This window comes from Chelonoidis abingdonii, chromosome 10, assembly GCF_003597395.2.
Source record: "Chelonoidis abingdonii isolate Lonesome George chromosome 10, CheloAbing_2.0, whole genome shotgun sequence".
In the NCBI taxonomy this organism is placed as follows: Eukaryota; Metazoa; Chordata; order Testudines; family Testudinidae; genus Chelonoidis; species Chelonoidis abingdonii.
The window spans coordinates 41,520,623-41,547,052 of NC_133778.1; the positions used below are offsets into that span (position 1 = coordinate 41,520,623).

Below are 26,430 nucleotides of genomic sequence, written 5' to 3' on the forward strand. Positions count from 1 at the left end.
CCTCTGACAGTATTTATTCCCCTGGAAGATCTTGGAGGGATGTGGCTGCTCCCTCAGCCTCCTTCTATGGGGCCCTGAACCTTTCCCTTTATTCATACATATGGCAAGGACAAGTACTGCAGGAAAAGCAGAGGCACTCCTTTTGTCATACAGCAGTCTCTCCAGCTGCTGAGTTCATGTTAATAAGCTACACGGTGAAGAGGAGATCCTTGTGCTGTGGAAGTAAAGCCAAATAAACTAAGCCCATAAAAGGGCCATGAAGTTATCCTGTCAGCAAGAAGAAAGATACATTTGATAAAACACCCAGCTCTGTGAGAAGAATTCACAACAGGAAGAGGACACAAACAAAGGCAGGATCACTAATTACTGCTGATTTCCCTTGACTAGAAGCCAGAAGTTTGAGGAACAGGAGGTTGGCAGGTCACAGTGCCACCTGCTGGAAGCAGACAAACTTCTGAGGGAAGACGACCCTCCCATGCATACAGGATTGTCAGACATACCTTTAAGATGGAATATTACTATAAATGAAATACACATTTTCCCTATCTCAATTCCCCTATGCACAAAATGAACTCCCTATCCCCGTTTACTAAGCCATACTGTCTCACCACTCAAATCTCTATTAAACATTTTATCTGATCTTAAAAATAACTTTTGGAAATTTATATTTTATTGCACACTCACACATGCATCCACCTATTCACACAAAATACAATAACTTTATTAAGGTTGCAAAGTTAAACACTCAAAAGTTAGGAAATGCCAGAATTAAAGTGGCCTGGGCTATCATATTAAAATATAGTATCTCTTAATCCTTGATGAAATTATTTTAACCGGTTACTTACACAAAGAAGAAAATTCTGCAGAGGTTGAGGTTAAACATTTTGGGGAGGGGCTTGGGTTTTTTTTTGTTTTAGCATAAATGTACACAAAATAAAGTTACACTATGGCCAGTGATTTCACTCTATATTTTGTCTTTTGCATGCAAAAGAGCCAATTCTAAAACCCTTCTGTCACAAACCTCCTCTGGGCTTCTCTGGGAGTTATGAAAATGAAAAGGAGGAAGTATCTGGCACGTATTATATTGCAAAGTTAGCAGTTTTTCTTGCCATGACACTTTCTACAAAAATATTTGAAATATAGTAAAACATTATCTAGATTCTTACGGTGTATTTGAAGTCTTTCACAGATGTCAGACATGAAGCAATGTTACAGCAAAACAAATATCTGCTCAAAATAATACAAAAATGTTGGACCTTTTCTCTTTTGGGGTGGAGTAATACATGTTTCAATTATACTACATAAACTTTCAACAGAAAAAAAACAAAAAACAGTGTCATTTCTTGCCTCCCCCCATTGTACCTGACAACTGGGTAATTCCCCTCCAAAAAGATGATGTTGAAGAAGGCAGGTGATCCTGAGGAAAGGCAGGCAGAACTGCTGCAGAAAACCCTCTATTGAGTCAGGAGACCAAACACTAGAGCTAACCTAGAGTGGAAAGAGAGGTTATGAAATTCTGCTTTCCAAACGCTAATAGTTCACTAATAATCTCAAATGATTTTGTTACAAACAAATATGGGATGTAGCATCTTCCAGTTAGGCATTTTCTTTCTCAAAAAAGCTGTTTTATACAGAAAGCCAACTTTAACAGAAGCAAAGGCTTCTGGTCAGTTAAGAAACAAACAAAAAAACACACTAATTTAATTTCAATCTTTTCAGACAACTTTCCTAACAAAAAATGTCCATATCGGACATAGTGGGAAAAGGATTTGGCTAGACAAACTACTCCAGAGGAATGGGCTTTGATCTGAAAAAGAGGACCTTTAGCAGTCTTTAGCACAAAAAAAGAAAATATCTTCAAGATACCATTTCAATGGTTCTCACACCAGTCAGATTAAAATATGTATATAGAGTGAATGGAGATAAATGTTGGAAAAATTACAGTGAGAGATTTTATGCATATGGTGGACATGTCCAATCATTACAAATTATGTCTCCATATTCTCTAATCAAATATTACAAATTGCTGAATATTTATTACCAAATGATCCTTTGCTAATACTCCTGGGGCTTCCTAGCAGAAGTGGTCACACCCAAAGATATTAAGAATTAATATCTCATCTGCTACTAGCCACTAGATTACTAATAGCCTCCCACTGGAAAAAGAAAAATAGTTCAACACTAGAGGAATGATTTAAAAAAAATACAGGTGGTGGATGTTATGGAAAAATTAACACATCAACTATGCACCCAGCAAAATAGACATACGACAATAGATGCTTAGATTTTTTTTTACCATTCAATTCACTACTCAGACAAAATATATTCTCTGAAGAAGGAAAAAAAAAAAACGCATACATGTCCAGTATTTGATTATTAACATTTACAGATACGTCTGGTTTGATCAAGTAGAGTCAGTAGTTTCATTCAGTTTAATAAAATCACCAGAAATAACACATCATGAGTGGTGTAAAGAGGCTCAGTGTAATTTGTTAGCACCCTGCTAAACAAAGATTTAATGACTACATTACTGCATAATATTTCCAAAACAAACAAAAGCTTGTTTTGTTTCTATTTACATGGTAACGATTTGTAAACCTGTTAAAACTTCCTAAACAAAACTGTAAAAAAAGAATACCATTGCTAATTCTTCAGTTTCTCCTTCCTCAAACATCTTCCCTTTGGAGAGCTCAGAAATCACATGACTCAGTAACACCTCCCAAGACTTTTCTCCATTGGATGTATTCTGTGAATAAAGAAAAAGGCAGACTCAAATTGCACCAGTCATACAAAATAAGGAGAAAATTATTTCTATAGAAGCAGCAAAGGTGAAATATATTTCCTTTAAAGCAACACGCACATTCGGACTCAAAGAGAAGCGGTACATATGATATTGGAAGGGTAATGTTTTAAGCACAAATAAATACTTCATAACAATACATAGGATGTAGAAATTGAAACAATATTTGCATAGTGAAAAGCTACTAAAATCAAATACAATTCAGATGGAATATATTTAGCACATGCACTGAGGTTAAGTGGCAATTTTGAAACTGTAATTTGCTATAATGCATTAATTAAACTGAACCAAGAAAAGCTTGCAATTTAAATATACTGAATGAGAAAGAAGCTATCAAAAAATGTAATGCTATGTAGAGAATGGGTAACATTTATACAGACAGGGAAAAATCGTTCAGTGGAATTTTTTTTTTTTAATCAGCCACTTAGCTTTGTGTCACAATAATTATGTGTCAAGAAAGCTAATAATTACAGAAAACCATGAGAAATAAGCGGCATATTTCCATAAATGTCTTCCTAGAAATTACACAAAAATACCCACAAGAAGAAACAATATTAGATACAAACTTTAGTTCATGTGAGAAAAGTATAAACATGAGCAACAGAAAAAGACAAAATGTTACCAGGATGATTATTTTTAAAAAAAATACCAAAACAAATGAAGTGGGCCGTAATATATAAAAAGCTCTACCATACAATGCTGTATAAAAACTGACATTCATTTCCCCAATGTACAACAAGGTTAATCATCTCTTGCTATGAGTTTAAACTCCTCATTGAGGATGAAATTCACCGCAGGGGCCAGGCCAGATCCCTTTTCCCCATTTAGGCCCTGAGCTCTAAGCCAATGGTCTCCAATCTTTTTTGTTGGAGGCTCCTCTTGTGATGATTTGGCAAAGAGATGTTCCTCTTTTCACCCTGTGTTCCATCTCTCCACAATTCTCAGTACCACTATATGTCCTTTGTTCTGCCCATTTACACTTTCATCTATTATTTCCATCTATTCTTAACCCTCCCCTTTCTCTCTCAAATTTCTTCTTTTGCTCCCTCCTCACTACTGCTTCTTCTTCCTTATCCCCCAGTCACCAAAAGGCTACATACAGCTTGCAGAGTGATTAGGACTTCACTGGGCTGGGTTTCAGGTAATCTGACGGCTGAACTGAGTATGAAAAGGAGTAAAGAAAACAAACTTGACATTGAGCTACTACCTGAACCTGTATCCCTGTACATATGCCAGCTATACTAAGGCATCCGCCACAAACAGGCAGGAAAGGCAGGCTGCTGTCAGGAGCTACCAGAGATTGCCACTATTGAACTATGTCTGCTGAACGGTGCAGGTTGGATTCTGTGTCCAGTGGGTAGTTCTCTGCCTCTCTCAGGCTTTACCTAAAGTGGTGTACGAAGCCATCAGTTGGCTCTATGTACCGGGGGAGGTGGGAGGGGAAGGTGGCGTGGGAGGGTTAGAGGGGGGAAAGGATACGTCAGCCTTCTTGAATTGACAGACTTTCAGTTACCATTCACTTTGATTTACCTACACAACCCACGAACAGCCTTCAGCAGCAGTGTGTCATAGAATGTAAAACTACCACCCAAATAACAATGTTAACATCTGTCAGCGACAGCCATGCCAATGAAAATGCCAGTTTTTCTTTCTAGAATACAAAAATATGCTATCATGCATATTTAGCTACATGTCAAGAGGTTTCACCACTTGTGACTCTAGGTGCCTTTAAGATGGAAAAAAACTCTGTTACTTCATAAATCCATTTACTGATCCATGAACATAATTTGCAACCCTAAGGCACAAACCGCCTTATGTGCTAAAAAAGCTATTACTCTGCTAGAGAGAAAAAGGCTTAGCATGTAGCAAACCTGACTACAGTATGCCATCATTCTCTATTTTTATAGAACAAAATATTTCATTGTAGCTAGCTGTTGAAACATTTAAAATATATGTTCAGATAAAACTTGACCCACTCTACTAGCATTTTATGAACAATAAATAAAAGCTGCCTACGTTTATCAAATTGATTGTGAAAGAATATAAACTGGCAGCGCTTTCAAGCACTCTCTATCACAGATTTACATCTGTAAAACTGTCTGTCACTTAGATCTCATTTAGATAAACAAAAAAGTGCACAGACCTCATGCTAAAATTGTGGGTTTGAAATTGAACTCTTCTTATGACAGTATCCTATGGAAAAACATTTATTTAACAATAATGCAGCATCCATCCCACTGCACAGTAGCCTCAGACACCAAAGAGCTCATACAGACAAAACTAAATTTCATTACTTAGCCCCCTCTGGACAAACTACTAACTTGCACTTAAAAACTGTAGGTGTATGTGCTGACAAGCATGGCCAATTTGTGATTACATGGGAAAAGTAGGCCAGGTGTCTCAGTTTCCTCTTAAATACTACCAATGGCAGGAAGGAGGATTACCTGCCTGGCCCACAATATTGCTAAATTCCTCCTCTGGTTCCTTAGCCAGAGGAGGAATCACATATTGCATTTTGAGAGGACTGCACATGGCTAGTGATTAATAACTATGAACAAAACTAGAAAATTCTATTTTTTCTTTGCAGACAACTTGCTTTTTTATTTACTGAAATGAGCATATTAGACTGATATCTGGCATATCTAACAGGACTTCAATTTTACAGTGAGAGGAATATTCTATTCTATTCTATTCCATTATAACTAGCTAAAGAATCAATTTTTAAAAAAAGTCTTATTCTCAGTCTATCAATCAGTTCTTTATCAATGGCACATTGTGAAACTTCCAAAACCTCTTCATGTAAGTGTCTTATCTGATTTCCACTGTCACTTAAACACATAAAATTACACACACAGAAAAGAATAGGCAGGACTTTCCGTTCGTGAGAAGCAGAAGAATAATCTTCTGCACTGGGGGAATGACCAATCGTAGCACGGTTGGACCTAATGAAAAATTTTCTGTTTCAACAGTTAATTAACAATTTCCAATAACCAATTTTGAGATCTAAGTTGACTTTGGACAGGTCCCCTTAAAAATTTGATCACTAGATACAGAGGCAGTATGTAAGCTTTTAGGCACAACTCTGCAAATCTATAGTATAACAATATTAGAACTGATATATTACAAAGATAATTACTTATGCCAAAATGTGTAGTAGAGTCCACTGAGACTAAGCTAAAATGAAACAAATCTGACTCACTTGTTACTTGCACAATAGTTGAACAAGAGATGAAATTCTAATGATGTTAAGCCACACCTATTCTACATTAAGTTCACCATTGAATTGATATAATATACTAATAAATGCTTCATAAATTTAATAAACAATGTTATCAATATAGTTTTTAGTAAACTGACCAACCTTTTTCAGAGCTCCTGAGTTCTTCCATGCTACCCTGTCTTCAGCACTGCATTTTACAGAAAATGCTGCCAGGGCTTGGGTATACAATAATGTAAACAGCACCTTTACAATGCAGGTAAAGTGTTCTATAAAGTAAACAAAGAGACATTGTGTTTCACATTTTTTAAACCATGACTTCAATTTATTATAGACCAATTACACAGTCTCTTTCAATTTGCAAACATAATGCTTCTCAAATGAAGAATGAATTCAGTATGAAGAAATTCAAAATGCACAAAATCATTTTTAAAGTACAAGCTTTGGGACTCTCCCACCCCACAGGGTCCTAGAGGCCATGCTCCAGCCCAAGCCCAGAAGTCTATACAGCAGTGAAACAGCCCTGCAGCCCAAGCTCCACGAGCCCAAGCTGGCTGGCATGGGGCAGCTGTGGGGTTTTCTTTGTTGTCTAGACATACCCTCAGTGCTTTAGAAAGTTACGATAGACAGCCCTGGAGCCTGTGAAGTCTTCAATGTACAAAAGAGGTACAGTGCAAGAATCCTTTCACTGCCCTGAAAATCCACCTCAATCTTGATCAGCAGTGACATCCTTCTAGGGGACTTTACAACATTTGTCATGCTCACGTTACTGTAAAGAGGTACTGATAAGATGTTTACCACAATCGACTGTGAGTTGTAGACTAGAGCAAATTGTGTATCTTATGTCAGCAAATTCAAATATCTTGGGTTAATCACAGTTGTAACAAATACTGAAATAGGTGCTGAATGACCCAAATAATCACAACAGGGGCACTCAGCACATTTGTTTAGCTTAATTCCTGACCCTCCACTTTCATTTTTCAGATACTGAAATTCCAGCCCTGCCACAAGTCACTAGTTCCTGTTTAATACAGTACCACACCTCTGGTACTGTATTAAAACAGAGCTGAGATGTGGAGCTAAAATAAATCCTGTTGTATTCTTGTTTTCATGTTTCCACTTTTTTAGAAAGAGCTCTTTCTTTTCTTTCAGAAGTCCTCATAATTGTACTTATATACATTTGCATGTGTGTGGCTGTAAACACACACTATATTGATATATAGATTACATAGACAGATAGGACATCTCTCCCCTGTAAGAAGGCTCCAGTGCAGGGAACTGCTCTGAAATCAGCTATGAGCAGCAGACAATCAGAGGCAGGACCAGACTTCACAACATTTGAAAGAGAAGAAAGGCGAAAGTTAGGGTTAAGGTGCAGATGTGCTAAATGTCCGTTTTTCTCACTTGATTAGAGGCTTACAGCACTCCCTGCTCCAAACAATTTCATTTATGTTCAATTTTGCAAATCGACTTTAAAACTTAAGTTTCCACCACCTAGCCCTTTCCTACTTCAAGTCAAATCAGTCCCATACTAAGTGGACAGTCTTCCATACTAGCATCAATGTAACTCTGATTCATATTAAAAATAATGGGACATAGGCACTTAAAACAAGTTCTCCCCAGATTTTGGTAGCAACGTGGTTTACTTTTAATTAAATAATATGATGCAACAACTGACTTAAATTCATTCCTCCTTAACCAAGGGCTGAGCGAGCTTTGTGCATGAAAACAAACTAGAGTTGAGGTGGACCGAATTAAGTGCTTATCCAGCATATGAGCAGGACTGAGGGGCTGCAGCTGGGGTTCTTGGTCCTCGGACCCAACTGCAGGATTAATTTGTGAACTAGTGTCCATTTTCGTCTTTTTGTTTAATAAATGTTCCCAAGAAATCCATACACACACAGAAACCTATGGATTTTCACATTCTTTAAACACTATCTGAACAGCATATATTTACTAAGCACCATTTACATCTAAATGGTTTATGTAACTGAAAAGGTTCTAGTTTTTGTATCATCATATGCATCCCATGTTAAACAAACCAATGCACAGGCTTTACTTCCTATCTCAACTTAAATACACCAGTTTTCTTATAATGGATTTCATAGTATATGTCATCTTCTACTCCCACATCCTCCCCAGAGACAGGGCAATCTCCTGAGCCTCTATCACAGCCCCCCACAACCTGATCCCTTGTTTCTTCCCTCTCCCAGAGGCTCCATTGTCATGGCATTTCCACCTCCGAAGATTAACGCAGGGAAGGAGATCCACAGTTAAAGGCCATGCATGTACCTGCATGCACACATGCAGTTTTACATGGCTGCATCTACAGACACTTAATTCCATTCTAGTTTAGGACTGAGCTCAGGTTCTCAATTTTGATCCCCTTCATGACAGCACAGAGATTGAGTCAGCAAGAGACAGTATATATATTTTACATCATGAAGGGGTAAATGAAAAAAATACAACTTCATAATTCTTATTGTAAAACTGGGACACTCTCCTAACCCAGTCTGCACAGCCACTACCTTTGTCTCCCCTTCAAATCTCTTAGGAAGACTCACCTCTGTCATGTTACCTGTGATAGCAGGACTCTGTTATGATGCCTAGTGATAACAGCTAGGGAGGTGGCCTTCCTTAGAGTTTCTCATGCACCTGTTTTAATTATTTTGTTTAACAAACTCAAAACAGTACACCTAGGATAAGATTGCATATGTAAGCTATAAACATTACACTTGTCTTCCGCCTCCTTGTCATTCACTTGTATTATACACCCAACTGTCAAGTCTTAACCTTGCTAGATTAGAAGGTCTGTGGGGCAGGGGCTATACTATAAGCATGTACAGCACATTGGGTCATAAGAACATAAGAACGGCCGTACTAGGTCAGACCAAAGGTCCATCTAGCCCAGTATCTGTCTACCGACAATGGCCAATGCCAGGTGCCGCAGAGGGAGTGAAGCTAACAGGCAATCATCAAGTGATCTCTCTCCTGCCATCCACCTCCATCCTCTGATGAACAGAGGCTAGGGACACCATTCTTTACCCTTCCTGGCTAATAGCCATTTATGGACTTAGCCACCATGAATTTATCCAGTTCCCTTTTAAACATTGTTATAGTCCCAGCCTTCACAACCTCCTCAGGTAAGGAGTTCCACAAGTTGACTGTGCGCTGTGTGAAGAAGAACTTCCTTTTATTTGTTTTAAACCTGCTACCTATTAATTTCATTTGGTGACCCCTAGTTCTTGTATTATGGGAATAAGTAAATAACTTTTCCTTATCCACTTTCTCCACATCACTCATGATTTTATATACCTCTATCATATCCCCCTTTAATCTCCTCTTTTCCAAGCTGAAAAGGCCTAGCCTCTTTAATCTTTCCTCATATGGGACCCTCTCCAAACCCCTAATCATTTTAGTTGCCCTTTTCTGAACCTTTTCTAGTGCTAGAATATCTTTTTTGAGGTGAGGAGACCACATCTGTACACAGTATTCGAGATGTGGGCGTACCATGGATTTATATAAGGGCAATAATATATTCTCAGTCTTATTCTCTATCCTCTTTTTAATGATTCCTAACATCCTGTTTGCTTTTTTGACCGCCTCTGCGCACTGCGTGGACATCTTCAGAGAACTCTCCACGATGACGCCAAGATCTTTTTCCTGACTCGTTGTAGCTAAATTAGCCCCCATCATATTGTATGTATAGTTGGGGTTATTTTTTCCAATGTGCATTACTTTACATTTATCCACATTAAATTTCATTTGCCATTTTGTTGCCCAATCACTTAGTTTTGTGAGATCTTTTTGAAGTTCTTCGCAATCTGCTTCGGTCTTAACTATCTTGAGTAGTTTAGTATCATCTGCAAACTTGGCCACCTCACTGTTTACCCCTTTCTCCAGATCATTTATGAATAAATTGAATAGGATTGGTTTGGAGTTTGGAGCTCCAGACTCTACTGCAGTACAAAAGAGTAATAATGATTATAATTAGGCCCTACCAATTTCACAGCTGTGAGAAATGCAACACAGATCCACGAAATAAGCCCTTCCCCATGAAATCTGATATCCGCTTGTTCCTAGGAGCACCCCAGCAAAGGGGGATCCTAGTTCCAGCAGGGCTGGGGAGGGACAGGACTTTTCCATTCCCTGGACAGCTGCTTGGGTGGAGGAGGGGGAGTGAGAGAGACCAGACCCACCTCCAGGTGCCTCCCCCTGCTGCAGGATGCTCTGGGGCTGGGCAGTAGCCCTGGAGGTTCCTACAACTGGAGGAGCCTTGTGGCGTTGGATCCAGTCTTCCCTGTGCTGTTAGGAGTGCCCCAGCAAAGGGGGCTCCTAGCTGCTAGTTCGGGCAGGGCTGGGGCGGGGCAGGACAGGACTTGTTTTTTCCCTGTAGGGCTGCTCTTGGGTATCTCTCCCAGCTTCAGATAGTTCAGCACCATCTTCCCCACTCTGTCCAGCCCTGAAGGCAGCACTGAAGTTAGGGTGACAATCTCATGACTCCTCTATAACAGGTTTGCGACCCCGCTCACACACACCCTTTTGGGTCAGGACTCCCACCGTTACAACACCGTGAAATTTCAGATGTAGCATCTGAAAACACAAAATTTACCCATTTTCAAATGGCTGGGAAATTGACCATAATAGACTGTGAATTTGGTAGGACCCTACTTATAATGACATTATGGGATAACTACCACATAGATTAACTATAAGCTTTTTGCATGTCCATTTTACACATTATTATTGCTAAAATTAAAGATCTATCATGCTTTTGTTGTTCTACTTACAAAAGACTTGCATTGTTTGCATTAACAGTAAAAGATGAATGTGCAAAAATTTTAGCAGAAGCCAGAACTGCTTTCAGAACCAATTTAAAATTACTTGGTAACGTCAAAAGAATTAGGTTAAGAATTTACCATTTGCAGAAAATGTGATTTGTACAATATACAGCAGTAAAATAAAGAAATATTTCACATAAAATACCTCAATACATACACCATACAAATACATCTTGCAAGTACTGCTAGGATTAGGGGGTCTACCAGCCTTTCCTTTATAAACTCTTTTTTTGAGCGGGCTTTAACGTAGGCTGTGTAAAGGGACGCTGTCAAGTATTGGAGCCCAAAATGTTGATTTTGTTTAAAAATCTGTTTTAAAAATCCAATAGAAATAACTGTTAAAAGCATTATTTAGTGGTGTTGAAAATCCAAACACCAAGAGTATGGCAATAGTCTCATTCTTGCTAATGGTAACCTAGTCACAATAATGCGTAACTCCACCTACTATTTGGATAATAACAATGTAATCTATTTTGTTATGGAAACATCAACCCTGAAAGGACTGCACCTGGGGCAGAATGCAGCCGGAGGTCTCATCAGCACAAAAGTTACTGAGAGCACATCAGTCCAGTGTTCTTCTCCTGCCACTGGCTCCCTGTAGAGAATGATGTTAAGTTTAAAATCTGCATCCTGATTATCAGAGCATTAAACAGCTGGGCACAGGATACCTAAATAGCATCTCACCCTTAGGGACCAGAACTGCCCTCGATGAGACTCCACTCCTCTGGTATCTGCCTCCAGGGTGAAGCCCATCTGTACAGAAAACAGGGCTTTCCTAGGGGCTAGCCCATATTGTAGAACTCTCTCCTGCAGGAGCTAAGGAGTACCACAAACCGCACCATAGTGCGGTACAAATGAAACACTTATTTTTTCAATCTTGCATTTGCTAAGAACAATATTACCACATTAGCTTATGTTTAAAAACCACACATGCACACTAACAATACGCTTTCACCTGGGAGTAAGAAACAGTACAGGAATGAAGAGGAACTGCATTTGATAGATATTTGTCTCCTTGTTTCATTTCATAATTCTAGAAGGAACTAAGACACGGTGTTGGGTGCTGTGAAATAACCTAAGTAGGAGAGAATCAGAACTGGAAGATTAAACTGATTTTAATGGAATGAAGAATGACTTAAATAAACCAGTTTAGTTTCTCTCCAACCTGAGTGGAGTACACAAGGTCAACAAACATCATGAATGATAAAAATAAAATAAGTTTTTAAAACATATTTTAATTCTAATAAAGCTATTGTTACAAGGAGGTTCTTTACTTTTTACCTTGAAAGCGTCTCTTTAAAGGCCATTTCCTTGATTTCTTTTGAGACCCCTTTGCTTTGCTTTCTTGTACAACAGGGTGAGAAGTCTTTTCTACACCCCTCAAAAAATGACAGAAGAGGGCATGGCTGGAGCATCTTGCATTCCATTAATCCAAGGCAAGCATAACTGACCCTAGTGGGTTCTTGCAACCAGCAAAACTTAAAACTGCCCTGAGGCAGTCAGAAGAGTTCAAATGCTATATTTGAATTACTTTTCGGTGGCTCCTTCCCCTCAAGTCATGTACCACTGCATAGCTTTCATGGGCATCAGGGTATGTCTACACTGCAGCTGGGTGTGTGCTTCCCAGCCCCAGCAGACGGACACACTCTAAGGTCTGGTCTACACTAATCCCCTGGTTCCGTATTCCAATGGCTACCCTATGTTGTAAAGCCCACACTGCTATTTTTGGTGCTCAAGCTTAAGCAGAGCTAACGCATGCCTGTCTACCAGAGCTGGGAGGCACACTTCCCATCTCCAGTATAGACCTAGCAAGTTCTAGTGAACAGAAATTTAGGGTATGTACATGTTCATCCTAACAAGCAAAATTCAGCCATTGTATTTAGGTAGGCCAAAATGCAGGGTTTTTTAAAATGTGGTTATGCTTTTTGCACTTTAATTGAAAAAAAATAATAAAAATAAAATTTGCAGGTTAGTTTTTTCACAATATGAACTTTAGGTTCGTTGGGAGTCCAACACACACCCATTCTCACACTCACTCAAAAGGCAGAATGTGTTTGCAGTGGGGCATCTACTATAAATAACAAATTAATTACCTATTACTGTTTGTTGCATGTTAGGGATAAAACAAAATCATATTAATGAGTACATTGGTGTACTAGTCTAATTTTGCATTTACGTGACTAAAATAGCCAGGCAGTGTGTCTTTTATTATTTCTTAACTGTATAGCAGATTAGGGTGAAACATAAGCATGTGCAAAAATCATCCCATTTATCTTTAATATATCTTTATACAACCTACATTGAAGTCCATTACAGAGTTTATAAAGGAAAGGCTGGTAGATCCCCTAATCCTAGCAGTACTGTGATAAGTCATTTATTGATAACTTGGCATATGCCTTTTTATTCTGTCATTTATATCATATTAAATGGCCTATGCTGGAAGGCAACAACTGCAATGAGAGAGCTTGCTGAGTAAACGAATTCAAAGGAAAAGGTTAGCAATTTTGCATAAACTGGAAATAGTCACCTTTCCTATGTATACCTTTTTCTTTTACTGAAACTTAAACAGATATTTGAGAAAAACATTTTTTAAAAAGGAAGCCAGCATTAAAATTTAAGATAATCCATGAAAGGCTAACTAAAGCCCCTGTGTATACATAATTTACTTTCAGTGTAGAAACTGAAATATTTACTATTCAAGCTAAGACTTTTTCTCTATTTAGTCAAGATACATATCCAGTGATGAAAGAACAATTTTAATGTTCACTCGAGGTGCTGCTGGCCCCCTTCTGGAGCCAGAGGGGGATTCAGGCTATAAATGGTCAATGGAGGCAAACATTACTTCCCTTATGATGGGCTACAAGACACTTAACCTTAGAGTGGCATAAGCTAGAGCAGCTCCCAGTCTGCTTTCACAGATGCCCATGCTGAGCTGGTGAAGAAGCAGGAAGCTATAAGCAGTTCATGCCCACCTCATTCTCATGGCAAGCTGAGTGCCGAGCTGAACAGAGGAAGAATTGAGCTCCATATTTTGGTTATTCAATAGGTTGTGCTCTTCTTTCAGTCAGTACTTGACCAATGTCCTTGCATGTTATTAGGGGGCACTGTGCTTTCAAAGGTATCATCTTTCAGACAAGATTTTAAAAAGGATTGCCCTGGCTTGGTCATTAAACCTTCTCCTCCCCTCCCACCCACCCCGAATTATTTGCTAGTTTGCCTGTACAAGCTTCATTTGGGCCCCTGATGTTCATGAATTATGAGACATGACACAATCTCATACTATTTTTTCAAAAGATGCCTGCCTTTTTCTGTATTCTGGGAAAATGGGGTAACTAAAGGGGTAACTAGTTAATATTTCTTTTTACCTCATCGTTCAGTGTGTGGCCCTGGGTCTTATTTACTGCATACCATCTAAATCCTGTTCTGAATACAAAATTATTAATTTCCACTGGGGCTTTTCTATAGCACTCATCACAAAAAATCCATTTATCCTCACAACACCCCTCTCAGAAGGTATTTTCATAGTCTCCATTTCACAGATGGGGGATTAAATCACAGAGAAAGCAAGTTCAAAATTGTAAAAGCGTCTACCAATTGTGGTTGCCCAACTTAACACACTCAGGTTCTGATTTTACAGAGTACTTAGCATGTATATGATACTTTTATGTGTTCAAAGCACAGCTCTCCTTGACTTCATTACAGCTTTGACCCCACAGTCTCAAGTCAGGCACCCAGGAAAGAGGAACTTATGATGAGTGGTTACCTGTGAAAAGTTTGGCTTACGTGATTTGTCCAGCATTAAGAATACTGTGGCAGAGGAAGGGGCAGAATTCAATCCATAAGGATGGCATTCAACTGCCTTAACCACAAGGCCACCCTTTCTGTTTCTGCAATCTCCTGCCACATACATTACATAAATACCTACTTCTGCAACATATGTGTCAGGGCTTCTGTAGACAACAGCCGAATTTGCTACACAACCCTGATTCACTCCCTGAGAACTGTCTATTCTGTGCACTGCGTGATGGCTGTGAAGATGAATTCCCATCTTTCACAGGTACCCTACACCTATGAAGAGAATTTTACTTAATCACAATGCCAAGCATGTCAAGCACACATCAGCTCTGCCCATCTTAGAGTTTTTAGGTTTTTAAAATTCACAAATTGTTTCAGCAACTGAACACAGTGACTATTTTGCAGGTCACACTACACAGCAGGTGCACTCTACACGTACAATGTGTACTCTCTTAGTCCTCTCTTAATAAATTGACGTGACCAGAGCCTGTAAATGTTCTGACCTCTAACATTAAGCTTCTCTGCAAAAGACAATTTGTGTTCTTTCTTTACAATGGGTTCAGATCAATTTTCACTCTCTGAATGAAGAGACTGAACAGTTATAATAGTATTATTTTGCCTTAATCAATATAGGAATGAAAAAGATACCAAGATGGTACAACAGTTAATAAGGTAGCTAATGCAATTCCCAGAACTATACTTGAAGGGCAATATATGAAGTTTCGGTCCTGCTTCTTAAGTGCTAATGTTCTCAAAGAATACTATGTAGATATGATTAGATCCCAAAAATGGATTTGAAGCAAAAAAGATGAACTGATACATTAAATACTTGAAGAATAAGGTAACTGTAGTTTACCATAAGGATCATAATCAAATGTACAAATACTTTAAAATTGTCTGCACTCCAAAGAAAGCATATTGTAATATGATGCAGAATCCAATATCAATATAAAATTGTCTCTCTCAAAAAATGAAGAAAAAAAATCCTCCATATATTCTAAACACAGATTTTGTGTTTTCTGTGTTCTTATGACTCAGAGCCCCCTGGCACTAGGTTTTGCATCATATTGCAATACCATTTCTTCTATAAAATACTTTAGTATAAAGTTGGAAGAGCATTCTAGGAACAGGTAGTATAAGACCACATCCCATGCATCCTCTTTGCCTCAGAATCCTCATTTCCAGTCCTGCCACAATTGCTGTGCTCTGACATCACACTGAGAAGTTGGAGAAAGCTTGGGAAGCAGCATGGTGAAATGTGGGTTCTATTCTCAGCTCTACCACTGACCTGCTGTGTGACCTTTGGCAAGTCACTTTACCTCTCTCTGTCTCAATTTCACCATACATAAAAGGGTGATCATGCTACTTTACTTTGTGAATTACAAAGACATTACATAAGAACTAAATATCACTATTATTGTATATACAGATAATAACACATTTCACCAAGCTCCCATCTCTGTGTTTGGAGAGTGAGAAATGGAGGGGCAAAGCTTGAGTCAAGCTGGGACCCAGGTTCAAGTCCTATTGCTTTGCAATATAGACAGAGACTCAGTGGACTCATGCTATGCGAATCTGCTAAAAGTATCTCACAACCCTTCTGACCTTCTTTTTCCTCTGGACAGTCAAGTTTTCCCACACTGCTCACGAAGAGAGGGCTAGAGCAGCCACATTTGGGGAGGATACTAGGAAATCTGAGAATGGATGATGGGACTCAGGCTGTCATATGCAGTGCAGATGCTGGAGCCCCAGGCTGGGACCTAGGGTTCAACAATTCCTAACCAAGGGTTACAAATGAGTGTAGCTGCTATAGTCCTATGTTAACAAACCCAGAGTCTTTTAACTTGACATCTACTAACCCTGAGCTTACATAGCAGAGTAGACATATCCTTCAGCACCCAAATGCTACCTTCCCCTGGTGTGTAAATCACTGTGGGCCTCAGGGAGGAGATAAGCACCCAGGTGCCTAGAGTGAGACCGCAGTGCACATTCCTAGGGGCCAAGTCACAAGCGCGTAGAGCTTTTACTGCACAAGTAAGCTGAGATGCCTACAGGGATAGGCACCAGCTACATGGAAGTACTGTGAATAGCAGCAGTGCCTAGAAGTGGGAGTTAGGCACCTAAGTACCTACGTGGATTTCTTCCTAAGAAAAAATAAAGAATTGTGAAATCAAAAGCTAAGTCACCTTGTTTAGGGCTGTACATTGACTAGTCACAAAATACTCCACGGTCAACTACCCTTTTTACAAGTATAGATATATTTCAAATATCTTGAATTTTGGTCACTAAGACTGCAGTTCATGAGCGTCTATTTAGAATTTATATTATATGCTGATTCCATTATAGTTGCTGCATTACTGCAATTAACATCTTTGTATGCGACCTCCTATTAAACATGATTGCTGCAATTTGAACTCAAACTCAAAATATATTACTATCTTTCACCCTTAGGCACTCAGTTCAACTTGAAATATTGAGCTGCCCTCTAGAGAAAAGAGATTAAGGTCATACAAAGGACATGTATTTTTCCCCAGTAAAATAACTTAATAGTTTTTCTCAGGCTTTGGTTCTTTGTTGTATTGGTTGACTGATAAGGTGAGAGAAGACAGGGGACACAGATAAGCCTGTCAAACCACAACAAAAATGTCTGTTCAATGCCACCTTCTGTAGATAAGGCAGAGTCACTATTTCAGAAAACACAGCAGATAAGCTCTGACTTACCGTGTTTTTAGAACTACCATGAATGCACACAGTTACGTTTACAATCATTTAAATATATGCATTTTTGTAGCATACCTTTGCACAATGGCTGTGGCATGGTTAAAATCTGGATGAGCAAAAGGGATGAGACATCTCTGTAAAGTACTGGAACCTCTGGTAATTCTTCACTGCTCAGCCTGAAAAATTATTAAAATCATCACTTTTGACACTATAATCCATCTTTCACTTTTACATTTTACTTTGCATTTTAATTTTAAATGTTTGTCATTGCAATATTACATGATCACAAGCTTTTGGAATTCTAATATCTGATAATACTAATGAAACTGTAGTTTTAAGATCACATTTTAGTCTACGGGTACTTATGACAAATCACAATTTGAACATTTGACTATTGTTACTAGTAGTTAACGTTTCTAAAGACCTAAAGATACAACTCACCTGCGACATTCAATGTGTCTCCCTAAATGCTCATGATCCACAAACTCCCAGTCATGCACAAAAATAATTTATGAAAAACCTTAAGATTCTGGCAGGCAATTTAGCGCGTTCCTCCTCAAAAGGTTTAGCACATATACATATAGATTCACAAACACATGCAAGCACACACACATCACTACAGTATTCAAGATTAACATTCTGTCTCAGAAGATGAATTCCACTGAAAAACACTGAGATCCTATATAAGACTTTCCCTTACTTCATGAGATGGAATAAGAACTGTACTGCCACATGTACAGGCTTGGAAGCCTTAGATTTTATCGGTAAATGTTGATTTCACTATACATACACAAAAACCATCAAAAATATTTACATCAACAATAATCAAAATTTACAGATAGGCAAAGAAAGAAAAATGCTGCTTGAGAACTTATTAGAGTTTGATTTAAGGATATTTACTTTATATACTTTGACATGTGATATTGACAATTTGTGTTGTAATGGTTATACAGCTTTAACATTTTGGATCTCAATGTCTACTGGCAATGAACAACTATTGTCTGATTCCCATATTGTCTGACTCCTGCCATAATTTCCTGCAACTGTGAAAATTTAAATTGATTAAAAAATAAATGCTTAAATCAAAAATTTTGCACAGCTATAAATATTTAAATTGATAAAAATAAAATACACTTAAAATAAACTTTAAGAAACATTAAGAAATAAACTTAAATGCTTAACAAATACACATATCCATCAGAATTATAAAAAAAATAAAATAATTATAATAAAAATAAAAATTGAATTCTGCCAAGCCTAAAAATGTTAGGGTAAAGGAAAAAAGTCAGCTAGATTTCTGCGCAATTTTTAGAGAGTCTCAATCCTGCAACATTTTATTAAGAACCATAAGTTTTATGAAAAAATTCATATGGTTAGATAGAGAGAGCAACCACAGAAAAAGATTTCCTGTTAGATTAATCAGTTTCATTCAACAATACAATTTTATCAGTTATCTACTTATAAGTAAGGCTACATTTTAGTCACAGGTATTTTTAGTAAAAGTCATGGACAGGTCACGGGCAGTAAACTAAAAATACCAGTGACTAAAACTTGGTGGGGGGGGGCTGCTGCCTAGGGGGGCTGCGAGTGCTGGGGGAAGGCAGCCCTGGTGCTGGGGGGTGGACTGGCAGCAGCCCGGGACCCCCACTGGTTGGGGGGCGGGGTTTGGAGCCAGCAGACTTCCTATCTGGCTCAGTACCTCTTTGCCAGGAGTTGAGGCACAGGACAGGGTGAGCTGGGCTCTGGGCTGCACTTATCTGGGGGGCTCCCTGGAAGCAGCTCAGCTGCGAGGCAGAGGTGTGGCCAGGCAGCTCTGCATGCTGCCTCTGCCCAGGGCACTGGCCACGTCTCCGCCTAGCAGCTGAGCAAAGAGGATGTTGCAGTTTCCGAGGAGACCCCAGGTAAGCGCTGCCCAGAGCCCGCCTCACCCCGTCCAGTGTGCCAACCCCCTGTCCTCTCCCACACCCAAACTCTGCTGGGGGGCAGGAGTGTGGTGGCCCAAGACTGCCCCAGCGGGGTACAACTGGTGCAGGGGCTGCCTGAGCTGCGCCTGAGCCAGGCATACTGGCTGCTGCAGAAGTTACGGAAAGTCACAGAATCCGTGACTTCCGTGACAAACTTGCAGCTTCATTTATAAGTAGAGTGTGCTAACAAGTACTAGTGGCATTTTCCTAGCTTAATAAATGGCTTTAAGTATGTGCAGTGGTTCCCAAATTTATTAGATTGAGCTCTCCTTCTTTGCGTCTGTAGTAGTTTACGTTCTCCCACCACCCCCTGCCACACAAATATATATATATCGATTAAATTAAAAAAAAATAAATCAACATGCAACTCTCATTTCATGCTAAAAACAGTAAGTCATTGGTTCAAACTGAGCCAACAATCTATTGTCTGTAATAAATGCAAAAGCAAAACTGTGATTGCACTCGACGTTTACCATTAAATGTGCACACTGCGTCGAAGAAAACGGATTAACATATAGATGGCAATGACAGTGTATAATGCTATGCAAGTTTAACAGAAATCTGTCAAAATGTATGGCGCCATCTAGAGCCAAATACACAATGCCATCTGAAGAACCATTATGTCTGGAGGAATCAGCTTTGCCAATTATTCATTGCTGTGGGTAAAATGTGCGCAGTATGCTTTTTTCCTCTAAAACTTCTCATGCCCCCTCCCAGAGCCTCGCCCCCCAGTTTGAGAACTTCTGATGTAGCACATACAGTACCACCAACTGGGTCAGATATTGCAATCTTATTAGCAAGGAAAATGCATCTTGCTAGCTGGGATGCATTTTTGATTGGTCCAGGAGCAACAGGGATAGCCAGTTCCCTGGGAACACCCCACCTCCACCACCCTGAGTGGGACTAGGGGTAGAAGGAGATCTCAAGAAGGAGCTGCTGGGGGCAGTGCCACACACAATCCCCTTAGTTCCCCTCCTGCTCCTGACGGCCTGCAGCATATATGTATAGAAGATGGGGAAAGTACTGCGTCTTTCTCATTCTCCTACCCCATGCTGCAGGACCTGGGAGCGGGGGTACAGAACCTCACATGGTATCCAGGTACTGGAACCTCTCGTCTATTCCTGCCAGTGAACAGTGGAGGCATGGTGGACCAGCTGATTGCCTCTCATCTGCTGAGGCAGGAGTGGAGAGCTGCTTGTGCTTGCTGAAGATGAGTAGCCATTCTGGGCTCTGTCCAGCCGCACCCTTCTCCATCGTTATGTAATAAGCTAGTTCTCTTCTGAGACTGGGAACTAGGCTGATCATCACATTTCGTTTGGGGCCTGGAAGGGATTTTCCCCATATGGCAAAACTGGCAAACTGCTATGCGAGTTCTTCCATCTGGCATTCCGGAATTTGGTGGGTTCCAGTGTGGTTGACGTGTTAAAAGTGGCCTGATGCGGTGTACCACAATTCAATGGGGTACTTGGGCATTCACCCTGAGCATGGCATTGGACGTCTCATGCAGTGTGTTGTTCTCCTCATTTCATTTCATCTCACCCACCTCCTCTGTGGAGATGGTGAATGGGTTGGGACACTAGCTTCCAGCCCCAGTCCCCGGTCAAACCTGAGGGTGTACTGACCTCATATCCACCCTCAGCTTTTTAGAATCTGGGACCACTGGTGCCCAGCTGAAACAAGCACTGGAACAGCCTTGTAAGGTAATTTGGGGAATGGTTCCCCACTGGTTAATAATTTTAACCAAGTTGAATCCTTTGCACTTAACTTAAGGCTATGGTGTTTGTCTATCATTATTTCTGTGTTTGTAATAAGACTGCCCCCCTAGAGAGTTAGAAATTCTTGAGAAAGGTGTTTGGAGTGAATATATCACTGAGCTGGCATACATGGTTAGCACAATCACACTGATTAACTGTCTCTAAGGGCTCCTGTCACCATAGTCTTAAGGGAGAATTCAGTAAAAGTTTTATTTTATATCTATATTATCCCCTTTTCTTCTTGAAAACTAACAGTGTATACAGTGAGCACAAGTCACCAAGCATAAATAAAAAGTCATTCTAAAACAGTGATTTTCAACCTGTGGTCCACAGACCCCTGGGGGTCCGCAGACTATGTTTAAGATTTTCAAAGGGGTCTGCACCTCCATCTGTAATTTTTTAGGAGTCTGCAAATAAAAAAAGGTTGAAAACCACTGGTCTAAAAACGGTATTTGTCAACAGTTAAAATTCTAGAAAAGACAACGAGGGAGTCAAATTTTCAAAAGCACCTAGTCCCATTTTTAAAAATGATATAGGCAATTAGGAGCTTAAGTCTCACTGGAACGTAGGGATGCAGACTCCTAAATCACTTAGGCACAGTTGAAAAATTTACCCATGGTTAGTTTTATTTTGCCTTTTGTGAGGCAGATTGATAAAAGTTTCATTAGGCTGGTGCCCCAAATTATAAACAAGTCATTTTAATACATTTCTCACCTTAATTTTTTTTCTGGATTTTAAATTCTTTTAAAAAAAGAGAGAAAGAAAGAAAAAGAACTCTTAACTCTAGTTGGTTATGTTCATATCTGAAAAGTTCTTTCCTTCAGAAAGTATCAGAGTTAAAGCCATTTCACAGCAACAGACAATTAGGTCAAATGCCAATTTTGACATGATAAATTAGATAAGATTCCAATTTATATAGTATGCCGTGATGACTGGCAAGATCACAAAAAAATACGGAAGACTCACTTTTTAAATGCGAGAACAAGTGAAATGCTTGCCTAATGTATTCATTCCATATGAACTGGAGAAGTAAAGCTATATGAAACGTCAAGGTTTTCGATAATCTGCTTCAGTCTACGTCAAGCACTGCAGCACATTAAGCACTTAAAAAGCGCTCTGTCATTCGTTAACAGCCTAAGCAACTTCTTCATTATGACATTGAAACTGCATTTATAAACTCTGTTTAGAGTATGGAACTTATCCATCCTGCTAATCCTCTATGCATATGAGAAAGCCTGATAAGTCTGACTTTGCAACAGATTGTACACAGTAGCAGCTAATGAAAAACTAGTTAATATAACTTCTCATGGTGCTTAAGAAAGGTACTATAAAATGAATCCATGCATCCATTTTGAAAAGAATCTATACGATACAGTACAAAGAGGAACCTTCTGATATATCCATAAATAGAAAATTTGTTACTTGCTTTCCTTTCTGGGACTGACCTGTCCCTCTAGTCCAAGACAACTGGGCTGCATTTCTCTGGCAGAACATAAGTCCATGCTCTGGGACTGGGAGCAATGGTGGAAATGCTCCACTTTACCCTTCTGTGGCCCCTGAGAGAGTCTCCTCAAGTGCAAAGCACCAGTTAATCTCTGGTTTACTCCATTTGGCCAGTTCTGTGATGATGAAGGGAAGGGGAAACAAAGCCACTCTATGGATGATCTCATCAGGGAACAAAGCCCTAGAAATACTGGTCCCCAAGGAAGAGAAGAGAATGACACATAAGCTTTAAACATTAGGATTTGCAATAAATAAGGTGTGAACGCTGAACCAAGGCTCTGTTGGCACTGTCAGGGGCAATCTGATGGAAGGGAAGAAGAGTGGCCAAGTACATAAGCTTCATCAACAAGGACAAGCCTACAAAACTTCTAAATTCTAATCTTTGTACTGAGCACCACATAGGACATAACATAGCTTATGTTGTTGCCCTTTTGCTAACGTTTGTGAGCTTTGGCAGCAGGTCAGTTTTTCATTTGATGAGAAATTGGTGATGCGGTGTCAATGTATTTTCTAATATGTTTTATTTAAAAAATGCTCATAACTCTTGTTTCCCTGAACAGAGGTGGGGTCACAGACTGTACATAGGCAACTACTGCTTGCAGAAACCTCAACTAATGCACCACTGTCACTGTCTTTTGGTCTCTGTCTCTCATGGACTGTCTGCTTAAAACGTTCCCTCTTCCTCCCTCAGTCCCTGAGTTTTACTCCTGGTAAATGCAAAGCTGCTCATTTAGCAGCATATGGTGCCAAAAGGTGGCTTGACTATTAGTCTTCCTTTTGTGCAGCTTCTCTGCAACACACAGGAAACGAGCAGAAAAGGTTTGAGTACTTTAACTTGCAGTTGTTAAGAGAACCCTGCCTGAGTGCCCCTACCGTACAGGGGAACTTCACAGCTTTCTATGGACAGTTCCATCCTGAGTCCCTATATATCGAGGTGGCCAAACTTACTGACCCTCTGAGCCGCATACGACTATCTTCAGAAGTTCGAGAATAAGGGTGCACCTGCTGGGGCTCAGAGACTTCAGCCCTGCTTCTGCTGAAGCCCCAAGCCCTGGTAGGTGTGCCCCTGGCAGATGGGACTGAAGCCCCGATCCCCTCCTCCCTGCTGGGCAGAAGCCCCTACCTCATTGCCCCAAGTTCCACCCCCACATCCAGTAGGTGGAGAAGGGGGAGGGGTTCCACAAGCCATACTTTGACTGTAAAAAGGCTGCAACACCCCCACTATATATCAAAGACTCATATCATCCTTGACATTAGCAACTTTTGCCAAAACATTTTATTTGTCAACATACCAACCACAGAAGACTAAGCCAATCTGGAGAATTCAGTTTAAAACAACATTCACTTTTATCCCAGATTTGGGATGGTTAGGTCACCAGGTGGTCAGGCAACAACCAACAACAGGCCACTATGTCATTGGTTCAGCAGAGACTGTAAAGAACCTGGTACATCACCAAGAACAACTTAGTTTACCACAAAAATCTCCTAATTTATTAGACACAGCTTTCTTGCTTTATAGAATAATTCATGTATTTTAAGTTCTTTTGGACACTGAATCTTCTTGCATAATATTTCTCACACACATAGCACTTCAGTTGTGCGTGGCTAATGTGACATTGTATTAACCCCTTCCTAAATTGCCTAGGGTTATTTATTTACATGGATAAAGTTGCATCTAATGATCTGTGTGCTGTACAAGAGAGTTACAAACAAGGCAACTGCAGGTGTGAAAAAAACAGACTATACGTTTCTCCTTATTCCTTCTTGCACAATAAATCACCCCTCCATCCAAACTTACACCCCAATTAGATGCTTCCTTTCTACAAGAAAAGCCAGTAAAAGCAGTTGAGTATTGCTATGTGTATCGTGAAGTTCAACAAGTCTGAGCTCTGGCAGACCAAGTAGCTGGTGGAAGAAAGTTCCAGAGTCATGAATTCCTGACCACACACTCCCTGATGCTATCCTCCTTCTGATTAAACAAGAGGACTGTTCATTCAAGCACTCAATGAGGCAATCTCTCAGGTACCCAGATCACTCACCAATTATGAAGGCAGATCTTGGCATAGATTGGGGCTGTTGACAACACTGACATTTTTTTTTCAGCAGAAGCATTATTGTGATTTAATTTTCCTATACATTTGGCATAAAATCTCCAGCCTGATATACAAATTAGTGTCAGTTGTGTAGAGGAAAACCAAGCTAAAACTGTGAGATCTACAGTCAGGAGATTTTAAGTCTAAATTTATATTTATATAGAGAAAGTTATTAACATTATATAAGAGCTGCAAAAATACAATGCAATGTTGCTTGTGTTTTATAGATTATTTACAAAGCTGAAAATGAAAAAACCTTTTATTAAGTAAATGCAACTAATCTCCTTATGAAAACTGTTTTCAATTAAAATGTTAATTTAAACTAAAAATGAGATAGAACAAATCCAGAATGTTACTAGGAAGTTTTGGTTTTTTACAAAACAAAGAACCTGGATGAACAGTACTCTTCTGACACAGAACAGGTTTTGCTAGTGTTGGTTTTTGTCTCAAGATTAGAAGTAGCACAGTGAACACATTAGTGATGTTCAGTCAAAAGTCATTTAGCTGTTGGGACTTTGTCATTATGCTGTTTGCAGTAAGAATAAGCAAGTGAGGCTATTTGGATCTTTTTCTTTTATTGACAGATATTCTCCTCCTGGGACAGTTCTGACCTGGGAAAGATGACGATTTAAATTACTAAAATGCTAAGTACAAAATGACAGAGTACAATCCATTTCCTAAGCCTGCACTGATATTTCTCCATCAACCTTCTAACCTTCTGCAGGTTATTGGCAAGAGTTGTAGTAAATGACCTTCTCATTATGCTGAGTTCTTACAACTGTACATGAAAAAGATGCACTTTCAAAAGATCCTGTGAATTTTGAAGCAGCTTCAAATCATACATGCTCAATACGTCATAGTTCACTTGAAGATTTTATTTATTTCTTCAAATTCCAAAAGTGTAATTACAGGAGCTCAAACTGTGCTCCAGGTGCTTACCCTACAAATTAAAATCACACAATAATGCAAAAAAACTGGCTGCATCTAGAAGAAAAATGGGCTTTGCAGTGTGCCCAATAGGTTACTAATCTGAGCTCCGGAGGACCAAGGCAGGTGTCAAACATACAGCTAAGGGTAGCGTAAAATCTCTCTTCACCCTGTAAAGGGTTAATTCCTTTTTACCCTGTAAAGGGTTAAGAAGCTCAGGTAACGTAGCTGACACCTGACCAAAAGGACCAATAAGATGACAAGATACTTTCAAATCTTGTGGGTGGGGGAGGCTTTGTCTGTTCCGGAGACAAATCAAGAAAGCAAGCAATCCAACTCCATCCTTATTAGTAAGCATTAGTGAAGGAATGCGTTAGCTTATTTTTATTTTGGCTTGTGATTTCCTTTGCAGGAAGAGGGAGGTTTATCCCTGGTTTTGTAATTTTAAGGTTTTGCCTAGAGGGGAGATCCTCTATGTTCTTGAGACTTTACCATCCCAATTTTACAGAGGTGATTCTTTTACTTTTTCTTTAATTAAACTTCTTCTTTTAAGAACCTGATTGATTTTTCATTGTTCTTAAGATCCAAGGGTTTGGGTCTGTGTACACCTGTACTAATTGGTGAGGATATTATTCTCAAGCCCCCTCAGGAAATGAGGTGTAGGAGCTTGGGGGGATATTTGGGGAAGGTAGGGCTCCAAGTGGCCCTCCCTAAATGTTTGTTAAAATCACTTGGTGGTGGCAGCATACTGTCCTTGGTGAAATTTGTACACTGGGAAGGTTTTTAACCTAAGCTGGTAAAAATAAGCTCAGGAG

At 39.5% G+C, this 26,430-nt stretch overlaps 1 protein-coding gene across 1 annotated transcript in view; it reads right to left on the reverse strand.

Annotated features, from left to right (window-relative positions):
• Positions 1-26,430, reverse strand: part of UBR3 (ubiquitin protein ligase E3 component n-recognin 3) — a 233,207-nt gene that overhangs the window by 14,481 nt on the left and 192,296 nt on the right. The window contains 4 exon segments of the mRNA XM_075070130.1: positions 1,363-1,488; positions 2,639-2,746; positions 6,162-6,286; positions 17,450-17,550. Coding sequence (XP_074926231.1) covers positions 1,363-1,488; positions 2,639-2,746; positions 6,162-6,286; positions 17,450-17,550 — 460 coding nt within the window.